At 35.3% G+C, this 13,678-nt stretch overlaps 1 protein-coding gene across 24 annotated transcripts in view; it reads right to left on the reverse strand.

Moving 5' to 3' along the window:
- Positions 1-13,678, reverse strand: part of LOC149944083 (uncharacterized) — a 211,707-nt gene that overhangs the window by 79,094 nt on the left and 118,935 nt on the right. For 18 of the 24 annotated variants that reach the window (XM_090176756.1, XM_090176755.1, XM_090176754.1 and 15 more), the window contains 6 exons: positions 11,167-11,350; positions 8,610-8,699; positions 7,813-7,956; positions 5,573-5,693; positions 3,757-3,774; positions 1,395-1,619 (listed from right to left, as the gene is read on the reverse strand). In XM_090176756.1, the coding sequence (XP_090032882.1) occupies positions 1,395-1,619; positions 3,757-3,774; positions 5,573-5,693; positions 7,813-7,956; positions 8,610-8,699; positions 11,167-11,350 (782 nt within the window). The remainder of the gene's footprint in view (positions 1-1,394; positions 1,620-3,756; positions 3,775-5,572; positions 5,694-7,812; positions 7,957-8,609; positions 8,700-11,166; positions 11,351-13,678) is intronic. The other 6 variants (XM_090176767.1, XM_090176748.1, XM_090176747.1 and 3 more) reach the window with 3 other exon arrangements.

Raw genomic sequence — 13,678 nt, forward strand, 5'->3', positions numbered from 1 at the left:
AGTATCAATAGCTGTCAAGACTGTTACAGGAATAACATTTTTAAACAACTGAAACTCTTCAAATAATTCTTCTCCGTCTACATCGTCAATTAACGTCGTTTCAAGATTTTTACAAGAATTTTTTAGATGTTCTTCCGAAATGTTTTTTATTGCACCCCCTCCATATAAGAAGCCAAATACATCTTTGTGCTCTCTGTACAGTTTAAATCTATTTTAAATGGCGGATAACGCATTATCAACTAATTTTAAAAAATAATTCGTTTTAAATTGAACCTCACCATTGTAAACTGTTTCATCGGGACCTTCATAACTAAACATTTTCTTTTTTTTTCGTGTCCTAACTTCCCTAAAAATGGTTGTATATCCAATTCAACGATAATTTAAAAAAAAATTACAATTTCTGCTAAAATGTTTAGTCGCTACGTCCATTGTCACTTTTTGGTTTTGCTGACTATATTAACTTTGGTCAACATTTCGTACCAAATAATCAAACTAACGATGAAATCAAAAGACGTAAGTTCTTGAAATAAACCCTGAGCCTCGATCCAAATTTTCACATCTGAAGCTCTTTCTGAAATCTCGCTTAGGGCTTTTAAAAAAGCCGGAATTTGAAATCTAACAGCTCTAACCTGGCCACCACCCTCCTACGCATTGTAACCCGGCCACCTGGATAGATGGCTTTAAAAGTCACTTGTTGACTTAGGCCTAAGGTGGTGCCTTGGGTATTAGCCTAGCTGATTATTATTATTATTATTGATTGGTGACAAAGTTACGCGTTCGAACGATGATTCAATCGCGCACACCCGATGACTGAACGAAGTTCTCTCTTAATTCTTCGTGAACCCTACAGATTTCGTTGCTTATAAGTGTGCCAGTACATTTGCTTTTTTCGAAAAAATTTTAAGGCGCATCCTTCTATTTATCGGCAATTTCTTCATGCTTTCTTTTCTGCGCCGCTCGTATACTTTCTTCCCATATATTGGATATTGGAAATAGACATTGGACACCTGCATTTTTGTTACCTTATCTTTAACTGGGTTTTCCAGGAATTTCCCGTTAAATGCTTGAAAGTGTGAAAAACCGAGCGGGGGGCCCGCTGGCCCACTACGCTGCGGGGCCGATTTATTACAAAAATAGTCTCCCGCTTCGTTTAATGGTTTCTTAGAAATTTTAGATGCATAATAAAATAGGTGAAAGGGTCCCACAATTTATTTGAAAATGAAAAAAAAATGGTTGTCAAAATCATTTATTTTCTAATATAAAAGTAAATTTGCGGGGCCCCTTAAATTCTAGCTAACGCGGGGCCGGGTGCGACCGCACCCTTTGCACCCGCATCACGCCGGCCCTGCATTTGATATCAACTTTATAAAGAAGTGTCAAAATGGGCAACTTACCCCAAGAATTTGGCTCCAGCCGGTCCAACCTCCAGGACACGAGAAGCACACGCTTCGCCCTCCATGAGCGGAGGAGGGTGGATGAGTTTCTCCTTTCTCAGATATCGGCAAGTGATCCTCATGGGCATCGCCGCTTTGCGAGGAGGGATGATGACCCTGACGCCGGAATGGCGGCAGCCCCGCATCGCTCCTCCTCGAGCGTCCACCATGAAGCTCACCAAGAAACTAATCGCGCAAATGACGCCCATTAATACTTCGTGTTCCGTTGTGGTATGATTGACGAAGTCACGGTATTATTAGTTCACAAGCATGCAAAAGATGGTTAGTTTGGTTTAGTCACTAACCACCCATCGTAACTGCTACCGGGTTATTCGGTTCTGTAGTCGAAAACGATAAACAGGAGGTGAAATTTTGTAAGCTTCTTTATTTAAATTAATACAATAATGCTAATATGATATTCGGTATGAAATCATGAATATATACAATATTTAATACAGTTATAGAGTTATTTCACTGCTTAGATGATTTATTTTAAAAAAATTACTTAAAATGAAGTAACTTTTTTTGCCCAACTTTACCCTTGTAACGAAGAGTAACATTTGGTAAGACCCCAACCCCAAACTGACGTAAAAACTAATCAAACCACCCACAAAATTACGTAACCATTAAAACCACCCCAAAATTACGTAACCAATAATCAAACCACCCCAAAATTACGTAACCAATAATCAAACCACCCCCGAAATTACCTAACTTATCAAACCAACCACAAAATTACGTAACCAATAATCAAACCACCCCCGAGATTACGCAAGAAATAATAAAACCGCCCCCAAAATTTCGTAACAAATAATCAAACCACCCACAAAATTACGTAACAACTATTCAAACCACCCATAAAATTACCGCTTGAAAACTATAATCATAATTTCATAAATGAGTAAAACAAGTATTAAATTGCTAATGTACTTTTAAATAATTGCTAATTTAGGTTCAGGTATATTATTATGATACGTCACATCTTGGATTAATAATAGTTCTACTATTATTAATCAAAGTTGACATAACATTTAGTAATGCTTGTACGACCCTCTGCCCCTAACTGCGTTAAGGAATTTGTGAACTATGAAATAACTATGAAATTTAAAATTAACCTGCTAACATGAAGTTATCGATTTATTAACTATTTCTTTGATGATAACGTATGTTGACGATGAGGAAAAGGACCAATTTTACTAACTAGTTCGTCTCTAGTTAGGAAACAGAAAATTAATTTTAGTTCTGACGCTGGTCATTCTAAGAGGCCATGTAAATAATTCGTGGATCGAAAAATAAAAATACCCACAGATTACTTTTTTACAATATTCTATGCCATTTTCTTTAGCAATCGCTATTTACTGATATAATTTATTAATTCTTTTTCTTTAAGTCTTAATTTAATCACGATTTAAATTGCTGAATAATAATTAAAATTAAATCAAATTTTAATCTATTGGGAGTGCTCCAATTAACATGGTAGTGGTTCAAATAAAGAATAAAATTAAAGATGACCATATTTGATTAGTTTCGATCAGACTAGAGGTATGAAGCGATTTCATACCAAATATTAAAATTGAAAAGTGGTATTTTCGGAATTACGCTTATGAATTACCCGCTTTACCTATATGATGATACCTGGGGTTTGGAGCTTAGCCAGGAATCCATACCTCTACTTGGAATGCTTATCCTATGGTATCGTGTATGGTAAAATCACTCTGACGGCTTTGGCCCCGCCTACGAGATAAAAAATCCCCTCTGCGCGCGCTCCCCTCGCACGTAGTTGTTAGCTAAGTTAACATAGTGACGTCTAAAAAACCGTCAGCCACATCGAGACGAAAATCTGCATTCCAAGTAGAGGTATGGATTCCTGGCTTAGCTTATTGATAATTATTAGCCTAATTTAATGTATGGTTATGAAATGTCCTTATTTTCCACCGTGTGAGATTAAAATAGAAGAAAATATGCTTAAGTCTTTGCCAAGTATATTTAAATACTCGCCAATCTCCTCCAAGAGTCCTAAATCACCTAAAAATGTACAATTAAATACACTTAAAGCAATGATCGTCAGCCAAAATGGTGAGAAATGAACATCAATTGCTTGACACAAATTGACTCGAATGACAACACGTGATTGAAGAAAATGATAGCGTGTGATCGTTTGCGGCTTTTGCAGCTAGGATGAGTGGTTGTGATCACGGATTTCTTACAATACAACTTGTAATCACCAATATCTAATCTATACCGGATTAACACCGTATGCCTCAAGGAGGGTTAAATTCAAAGGAAATCTACTTATGAACATATTAAAGGTATTGAAACTTACGTCTTCCATTTTAACTTGCTAGAATTTGAGAGCAAGGAATCCAGCGTGCATTTTGAGGGGGAAAACAGGGGGAAGGCCACAATATATTAAAAGTTAGTTTGATTAAATATAACAATCATCAGCCATAAAACATTTGAAGAGGAATATGTATTTTTTTAAATGCCTTTTCCCTCTAAATAGACAGTATATTTGGAGATTTTATAGAATATTATTTGAAAACACAAATTAGGAGATTTTTTTAAAATTATTTTCAATGGTGCTTATCATTTAATTGGAACAAAAAGCAAATTTTGAAATTTATCAAACCATGCCTGCAAAGTTTGTTTATAAATGACAAACATATCTGCAAAGTAAACACGCACACGCAACACCGTGCAAAATATATTTATCATGCGAAAATTGTCTGAAGATTTGAAAAAGGGGAAAAACTACACGGTATGTGGCAGCCAAGAAATTTATCTAATATCCAAAGAGGCAAAAATATTTTAAAAGAAATATTAAAATTCCGTAAAAACAGCTTAATTTCATCGAGAGTTCAGGTTAACCTGATGATATAACTAACGTAAACCAGGTTCATCTGAACTGATGATGAAAATAAGCTGGTTTCAATTGTGGTTGGGAATTGTAATGTTTGCACCGTCCAACTTTTACAATTTGATAAAATTGACGAAAAATAAAACCACATCTTGCAAATTATAATAAAAAATTCGTTCAAACCGAATACCTTTAAATAGATTTTAAAATATTGAAATATTTGAAACAGTAAATGCTGTTAAATTTAAAATATTTTATCAAAATACGTGGTTTCCTTTTTCCATCCTCAATTCAAATTGTAAAGTTTATAACTAGTACGTAGACTGAATATATCTGTACCTACACGTACGATCACCATCTAAATATACATGTAAACTATCTACCCAATACCAGGATCTTTTTATGGAGAAGTCAGCGAACTATCGTTTTTTGTGCAACTCCTTCGTCAGATTCCGATTGGGATAAAAATATCACTGATGAGTTTTGCGCCATCTATATTGGAACCCCAAAAACTTTCATATATGTAAACTATCTAAAATAAATGATTTTATTGTACTAATACAAATACTTTGTATTCTTATTTAATAGCAAAATATCCTAATGTTTAAACAGATATTAAATAATACATTAAAATGTAAAGAAACAATAGATGGCGTGTCGGTAGGTGGTCTTTAGTAAGTCTACCATAAATAAAGCGTTAATAATCATATTACTTCCACTATTGGTCGTTAGATGACGCGACGAGACACGGTGTTATTTCCCCTTCTACGTGCTACCCCCATAAGGAGTAGACTACGCTTCTGACGGATTGTAATTCGTTATACGCCGGTGCGCTAACCTCTCCATAAAAAGATCCTGCAACATTCATTATCCAACCTGTGGCGCCACATGCCCGTGTAAGGTGAATAGGGAATAGTGCTGTAGATATCATCTCGCAAAAGTTGGACGAAGATTTTAGAATCAAAGAGCGACATCTTTAGATAAAAGCTACGTAAGATCGCAAAAATTAACCAAAATTTTCCTACGCACAATTTACATCTTAAATATAAAAATAATAACCCAATTTAGAAATGTTTTACAGAGTAAACAGGGACACCTAATTTAAACTTATTACATCAAATTTTGTTGTTGAATTGAGAAATGTAAATTATCACACCATTCACAATATCGAAGTCGGTACATTATCAATAATCACACTCACAAAAGTAATATGGCAAATTAAAAAATCCATAAATAATGCATGCTGTGCTTCTAATGTATAACATGGACTTGGAACACTCACCCTGCGTGAACTGGAGCTCTAGAAATATCTATATTGTCTGTAGCGTAGTGTGATGAGAAACCAGATTCATAGTTGTGAGCGTGTTGGGGAGACAAATGCTCTTCCTCTTCAGTCAAGGGCGCTACACCCATTTCAATTAAAATAATTAAAAATAAGTTTAATTATACAGTACAAGCTGAAATCGGGTTTTAGGAGTCAAAATTAATTACGGGGATTTTTTAAAGCCAGGTTCACACTTACTCCTAAAATCGCTTCGATTTGGATAACTAGTTTTCCAAACCAGCGTGAGATATCGCTTCTGCCGCGTTCACACTAGACACTTTGGAAACGTTTTGAAATGGTTTCTAAGGGTCAAATTGAACATTTTCGGTGTCAACCGTATGAAAAGGCATACGATAAATACATTCGACACCAAACTTTTTCAATTTGATCTTTCGAAACAGTTTTAAAACGTTTCCAAAGTGTCTAGTGTTAACGCGGCTACGAGTTGGTTCGTCCAAATCGGTTCGCTTAGAATCGTTTTCAAAACGTCAAGGCGGGGAAGTAAAACTGTTCGTATTTTCCAAAATAATGGGAATAAATTTCTAAATAATGTCAAATAGTATTACTGTATAGTAAACATGATTAACTAATTGTTTTGGGATACATTTTAGTATTTTAAAAATTCTGGTCGTTATTAGAAATTACGTTAAGCCTTGGCTATATGCGAACCGGGGTGAAGCGATTTCGCACGTTCAAAACTGGCATTCAAACCGACCTAAACTGGGTTTTAAGCTCTAGTGTAATCGTGGCTTTAATTACGGTGATTTTTTCATAACCTGTATTCCGCCGCGATAGAAAGTAGTTCCCTGGTTTTTGAACGTATAATAATGCAGAACCAAACTTGCATTTACAAAATTACTTTCCATATTTTTAGTCACTTTTATTATATTTCAAATAATAATAAAATTGCTCAGGATAAATCTAATAGTGGGAAGGGTTTAGCATTTAGAGAAAATGACACCAGATGGCATTTCTCAATGCGCCAAGGCTGCGTACACTACCTGGAGGCATTTACCCTGTCTTCTAAGCATCTTGTATCCCTTTCCTATTATATTTAGCCTAAGCTGACCAAAGATTTATACGATTATTTAACGTAACGGTTGAAAAAGCCGGCGATCAGTTAAGAAAATATTCCAATCGCCATTTCCGGTGTAAAGGTTAACAACGCTGCCAGGCAAAAACCTTCCCAATTGGCCAAGAACAGATGGCAGTGTTGTCAGACTCAGATTATTTTGTTTGTAATACAGCCAACTACCGTTTTTCCTCCAATTGTTTAGGTAGGACTATTATGTAACCTATAAACCGAAAACTATTTGCTATTGGCTATATATATACTAATTGCGTGTTCTTCCAACTAGGAGCAACAAACACAAGGAGAACGCAGCTAGCCTTTAAACACGCTAACGCCGTGTTGTGTACAAATTACAAAGGAGACGTTGCTCTACCCATTAAATTTTCCATGGCAACCGAAAATGTTTTTGTTGTTTCCGCTCTAAAGAAAGCAATTTTTATCACAGATCGTACTTTGGATGGTATTTTATAGTAAGATCGTATTTTTGCCGTTCAAACCAGCCTTCGAGGGTTCAATTATCGTACCAATACGATTGGGATCGTACATCTGGCAACGCTAACAAGGAGAGTACCCGAGGTGTTTATTGCCGATTTTGTTCCAAGTCGGGCGTAATGTAGACCTATATGAGATATGAAATTTCCCAAAAGAGGACGTTGCACAGCACTACCCATTCGATTTGCCATAGCAACCGAAAATGTTTTTGACCACTTAAAAATAAAAAATCTCCATTTAAAAAAGCATGGGATTTTCTCGGTTTCACAGGGTCCTAGCTACGAAAATTTAAAAAAAAATTAAAATCACGAAATGGGTAATTTGTACCACATTTAGGTAAATTTCATAATTTTTGGGTAAATTGGAACAAATTTGGGGTAAAATTGTAACAATTTTTGAGTAAAATAAGGAAAAAATATTATTTTTGTTGTGATCAAAGACGTTTTCGGTTGCCATGGCAAATCGAATGGGTAGTGCAACGTCTCCTTTTGGGAAATTTCATATCTCGTAAAGGTCTACATTACGCCCGACCCTGAACCAAATCGGCAATAAACACCTCGGGTACTCTCCTTGTAAGTGGTTAGCTGCTCGGGACGCCTTTTCGTAACGGCGTGAAAAGCAAAAGTCAACGTACCAATGTCATCCCTGCTGATGCCCAAATTGTCGTGCGCTCTTTCGTCTTTGGTGACATCAATAGGGAGAGAGTCATCGCCCAACGATTTCACTTCGTCAGCGCTTAGGTACCGGAACGACTGGTCACCCATAATGGTATCTTCACCTGCGGTGCAACATACGGAACTTATTGTAAACGAGAAACTGACGTGGCTTCTTCGGAAAAAACACAGTTAACACGGAGCCGCAAATCACATCTCATTAGCAGGAAAATACAATTCATTTAAATCTCTCAAAATACACTCATTTTTTTTTTAGTAATTTACTAACTAAAGTTAAAGCAAATTGGAATTTAATTATTCAAAATACTATCATCAAATAATCTACAAGACCTAAATTTGTTAAGTAAAACCTATTAATTTCAACACATGCTTTTGTGTTATTAATAGGATAAAAAAGTTTGCAAATGTTAATTACTGCAGACGCTAAGAGGTAATGCCCCCGACCTACCACCTTCAACGAAGAGAAAAAGACAGTGAAAAATAAACTTTATAATTCCTACCCAAAAAAAACATTTAATGATAGCATGCTTAGAATGGGTGTTTCAAAAGACATGTGCTTTAACACACTCGGTAACAATCAAAGGGGGGAAATGTTGATAGTGAGACAGATTAATGAAAGAGCATAGACAAAAAGAAGCAAATTGGACAGAAAAAGGAACGGAAAAACTCAAACGGAATAAAGAAAAAAATTAAACTTGAAAAAGCCAAAAAGCTAGCGATGCAGCGGTGTTTCGTTTGTGATTAATTGAAGACTTACGGGTCTGCAAATGCCCCTCGTAATATGGTAGATAGACATGGGTCGCGTGAGTGGGTTTCCCAAAGAGAGCCGATTCCTCAAAGTCCTCACCTACACCAAGGCAGAGGACATGGTATCAGATCTACCCTCATGCGCATTACTCCCCCATTTTTTAAACGTGTTTAGTGTTATAGGCTTTTTTCGCGTCAAAACGTGCCCACCGTCATAGCCGACATTGCCCTCATAGCAGTATTTGTAGGGTAGTCTAGGTGTGGTAATATTTTAAATATTCAGATAATTTATTCGTTTATCAGTCATTTTTTAAAGAAACGATGGTTTTCAGTACAACAACGATGCAGTATTAATTATTTACATATTCCATTTATAATAATGTTATATTTCGAAAAATACTATCGTCACATAGGGCACCTTAACTATACAAATAAAAACGACCTTGTGTCTGGCGATTTGGAAAAGACTAAACGAACGAAATGGTAGCTAGGTGCGAAGAAACGATACTGCTTACTAACAAACAACCTTAAACGTTGCTGACGGTCGTGGTTTGTTCGAGATGGCGGGGCACACATTTTGGCGCGAATCGAATTCTAAATGAGCTTTAAAGTACCCAACGCGAGGACAAAGCTATAAAAGCTCGCAAAACCAAATCTTAAATCGTGAAAATGCAATCGCATTAATAAGGCCATTTACAATTGAGATAAAACCTATCAGTTTTAATTTCTGATCAAATAACCCGATATAATTATCTTATCAATGTTTGCAATTATAAAGAATCCATAAGTAAATTGAGACTTTCGGGAAATGTTATATGTACGCTAAATATAATCCAGACAGTTTGAAACTAATCTTTAAAGGGCTACAATTATTTACTTTTAAGCAATGAATTATTAAAATTAACAGTACTTCGTGTCTAGGAATTAAATTTAATTAGATGAGCCGAAGCTAAGCTTATCACTCAGAAATAAAAGAGATTGGACGATATTTTTAAAAAAATGGGCAACAACTTGAAAAACCTTAAGAGTTTCCCAAATTATGGCACCCATTGTCAATATCCTCTCTTTGTCCTTATTTCGTGGCGTTTTTCAAATGCCTAACATTCTAATGAATGTAACTTCCAAGGAGACGACCTGAGGTGTTACACACCGATTTCGTTCAAATTCGGGGGTTTGGTAGACCTTCATGTTACTGGAAAAACCCTAAAGGGAAATGTCTCCATGCCAAACCCATGGCAAGCAAAAATATTTTAGACACCACAAAATGGAAATTTTCCCATTGAATATAACATGGGAATCTGACCAATTTTAAGGGTAACCCCCCCCCCCTGTAAAAATTTTAATCAATTTGAAACTTTTTCATTATTTTTTATTTAAATTTTCTATATTTAGCATTTTCAAAAATGTAAATTAAAATTGGTCAGATTCCCATGTTATTTTCAATGGAAAATTACCATTTTGTGTTTTCTAAAACATTTTTGGTTGCCATGGCCAAACGGTTGCCTATGGAGACGTTTCCATTTAGGGTGTTTCAAGGTACACGAAGGTCTACCAAACCCCCGAGTTTGAACCAAATCGGTGCGTTACACCTCGGGTCGTCTCCTTATTAGTGAAATATCACACAATACTTGATATTTCCTTAACAAATTAAAACCTTGGGGGGTTAAATAAAGCTCAATTAACTGCGTAGCGAAGAGATTGTTAGAGCCGCAGTAGCGTTAAGATTACTCACATTGAATCGAACTTACTATTCAAGATTAACCCATCAGTACATATGATTAAATTATAAACGTTCGCGGGTGATTAAAAATAAAAACTCAAGTGCTTAAAATAAAATAAAAAATAAATAAATAAATAAAAATATAGAAAGAGAAGTGGAAAAGTAGAGGATTATTTCAGATGCAGAATTTGGAAGTATATAATCAAATTGTCAAAGAAATTTTGTATTCTTTTTCACAATTATTTTTCAGTGTAACGAGGGAAGGAAAGTAGGCCTGTTACTGCGCTAAAATCGGACTATACTCTGTTCATTTGTTCACTTAAAACAAGGTAAAAACACATTTTGATATCATACAAACTTGCTTTTGGTTCGATGCGCGCATGCTTACAACGAAGAGTAGTATTATATCGGTGCACAATATCGGAATGCACTATCGCAACTAGTGCTGTTTAAAGGCAAAGCTACGTGTACGGGGTGTGTGCGCTATTAAGAGTGCGCTACTAAGAGTGCGCTACTAAGAGTGCGCTAAAACCTTTTAAAGTATGAACAGAATTCTAGTCTAATTTTTCTATTTAAATAAAAAGATCTATTAATAAAAATAAAAATAATTTATTGTTTAAAATTTAGTACAAAGTACTAACTAAACAATAACTAAGCAAATATATATCTAATAATTTAGGTAAAAGAATAGTTCTATGTTAAAAAAAAATAATCTCTAAAGGTACTGGTTGTAAAAGTTAAAAAAAAAAACTAGATAAATCCTAAATATCAAAGAATCCATGACGTTTTCTAGTGTAAAATCTAAAGCGATGATTAAGGGTGAGATAGGGAAGGAATAGCACTTTACCTCCTTCGTCCTCGGAATCACTCATGAACGTCTCTTGCATGGTCTCGGGGGCCACGACGCGATATTTCTCTTCAGTGATGGTCGTTGTGGTTGTGGTCACGATCGTTTCCGTCACCACTTTCAGCGTTTCGACCACGCTGATGTAGCCGAGTCTCTGGGCAATCGACAGAGCGGTTTGCCCTTGCTACAAGTTTACAATTATATTCGTTACTATTACGATAAGATAATGGAAGAATAATAAAGGTTTGCCTGATGAAGAACCGTAAGATAAACAGGTAAGTTAAAAATAATCAAATCGAAGGATTTTGAGCTAAATTTCCAAAATCTCATAGCCAAGAGAAAAGTATTGGTTTGGTTCTAAGATATCCAAATTATCGGGACTAACTTTAATTACATCGGGACTAGCTTTAATCAAAGCGGGGACTAGCTTTAATCAAAGCGGGGACTAGCTTTAATCAAAACGGGGACTAGCTTTAATCAAAACGGGGACTAGCTTTAATCAAAACGGGGACTAACTTTAATCAAAACGGGGACTAACTTTAATCAAAACGGGGACTAACTTTAATCAAAACGGGGACTAACTTTAATCAAAACGGGGACTAACTTTAATCAAAACGGGGACTAACTTTAATCAAAACGGGGACTAACTTTAATCAAAACGGGGACTAACTTTAATCAAAACGGGGACTAGCTTTAATCAAAACGGGGACTAGCTTTAATTAAAACGGGACTAAATTTGACTTAACTAATGCGAATTTTAACACAAAATTCGTTTCAATTTGACTCTAAAAGTCAAATTTTTTACTAAATTATCACCACAAACAGCCTTTCAACTAAAATCATGCTGCTAAATCTCAGTTTATTGCCTGGTCGTGTCATAATAATTTCTTTGATGTCTTTGTATTTGACACTATGATTTACAATTCAACTCTTTTACAAAGACAAACAACATCTTTCGATAGCTATTGTTTGCTGTTGTCTTAGAGCCTTTGACTTTGTCTTTACTTAGAATAAAACAACGTTTGTGCATAACAAGAATGCATACAGGTACGAAGAATATGGAACTGCCGAGATAGGAATAATAACTGTGTTGAGACAATCCGCTGTCATCATGGTGTAATTGATGACCATCGTGCGCTTCAAACGCGTCGAAAGACTTCAGGTTCATGGAACCAACGACATACCAGACTAATTTGCTTTTTTTCAGGGTTGCCACAAAATTTTCAGATTCAAATTCCCTGTTTTCCCTGACCATTTTAAGAGATTTTCCCTGATTTTTCCAAAACTTTTATATTATATTATATTATATTTTACTTTTATCAGAAGTTAATAAATTTAAATGGACTATATTTGAATAAATAGGTTATTGCAATGTTGAAAAAATTTGCCAAACTTTCAAGGAAATAAATGATAATCATAAAATTTGTCATAAATCTAGAGTAAAATTACTTTCAAAAAGTGTCAAAAGAAAATTGAATTCCCGGACTTTTCCCTGAATTTTTACAAATTCTTAAAATCCCTAATATTTCCCTGACTTTTTAGGCCAATTTTTAAATTCCCTGACTTTTCCCGGACGTGTGGCAACCCTGTTTTTTGAGCATGAGTGGGATTGGGAGCAACACCCAAGATTGTCTCAACATCATCATTGTCCCCAAGTTGAAATAAATACATTCTTGCAGAGATTCTAAAACATGCCTTCGTCCACTTTGTAGTGCGTAGCAAAGGTTTGTCTGCTTGAGATTTTTAGTGCCACTCTTTCGCACCTTGTAGACGATCACCATCAATGGTTACATTTACCATAACCGGGTTCATACAGCTATTAACAACCCGATTTCCCTGATATATCCAGGTTTTCCCACGGATAATTCCCTGATTTTTTCAGGTTTAAGATAACCTCAAATAAAAACTACGATTTACAGAGTAACTCATTTTAAGATTGTCATTTAAGTTAAATTGGATCAATATTATAATATAAAAGAAGTAATAAAGTCAAATATTTAAGAAGAAAAACTTATTGATGAAAATTTGTATTAATTATGGCAAACTTTCTGAACCGTCATAAATTTCCCTGATTTTTACAAAACAATGGGAATTTCCCTGACGTTTGTGTCGACAATTGATTCAGAATTCCCTTATACTTCCAAGTTTTCAAGGTTTTCCATGTATGTATGTATGAACCCTGCATAAGCCTATCATAAGGTGAAGGTCTACCATAGAGCTCCGTGTTTATGGCGTTGTCCTGAGGGAAGTAAAATTAACGAACGACGATAGGGCAGTAGCGACATCTTTTTCAAAATTGCTACATCTAAAATATTCTCTAACTTGGTAGAGCAGGCACGCTCGGGTTGATAAATGCCACACAAAACGCGTCTAAATATCAAATTTTAAAAATAAATACCTTCAGAAACAAGTTATCTTATTTCTAAAATCCTGTTTTAAGTTCTGACGAATAATTTTGTAAAGATAAGTGTTAATTTTAAGTTTCAAAGCGATAAAATTGCGAATAAGCCTT

The sequence above is a fragment of the Leiobunum rupestre genome, chromosome 5 (genome assembly GCF_980474605.1).
Source record: "Leiobunum rupestre chromosome 5, qqLeiRupe1.1.hap1, whole genome shotgun sequence".
NCBI classification, from domain to species: domain Eukaryota; kingdom Metazoa; phylum Arthropoda; class Arachnida; order Opiliones; family Sclerosomatidae; genus Leiobunum; species Leiobunum rupestre.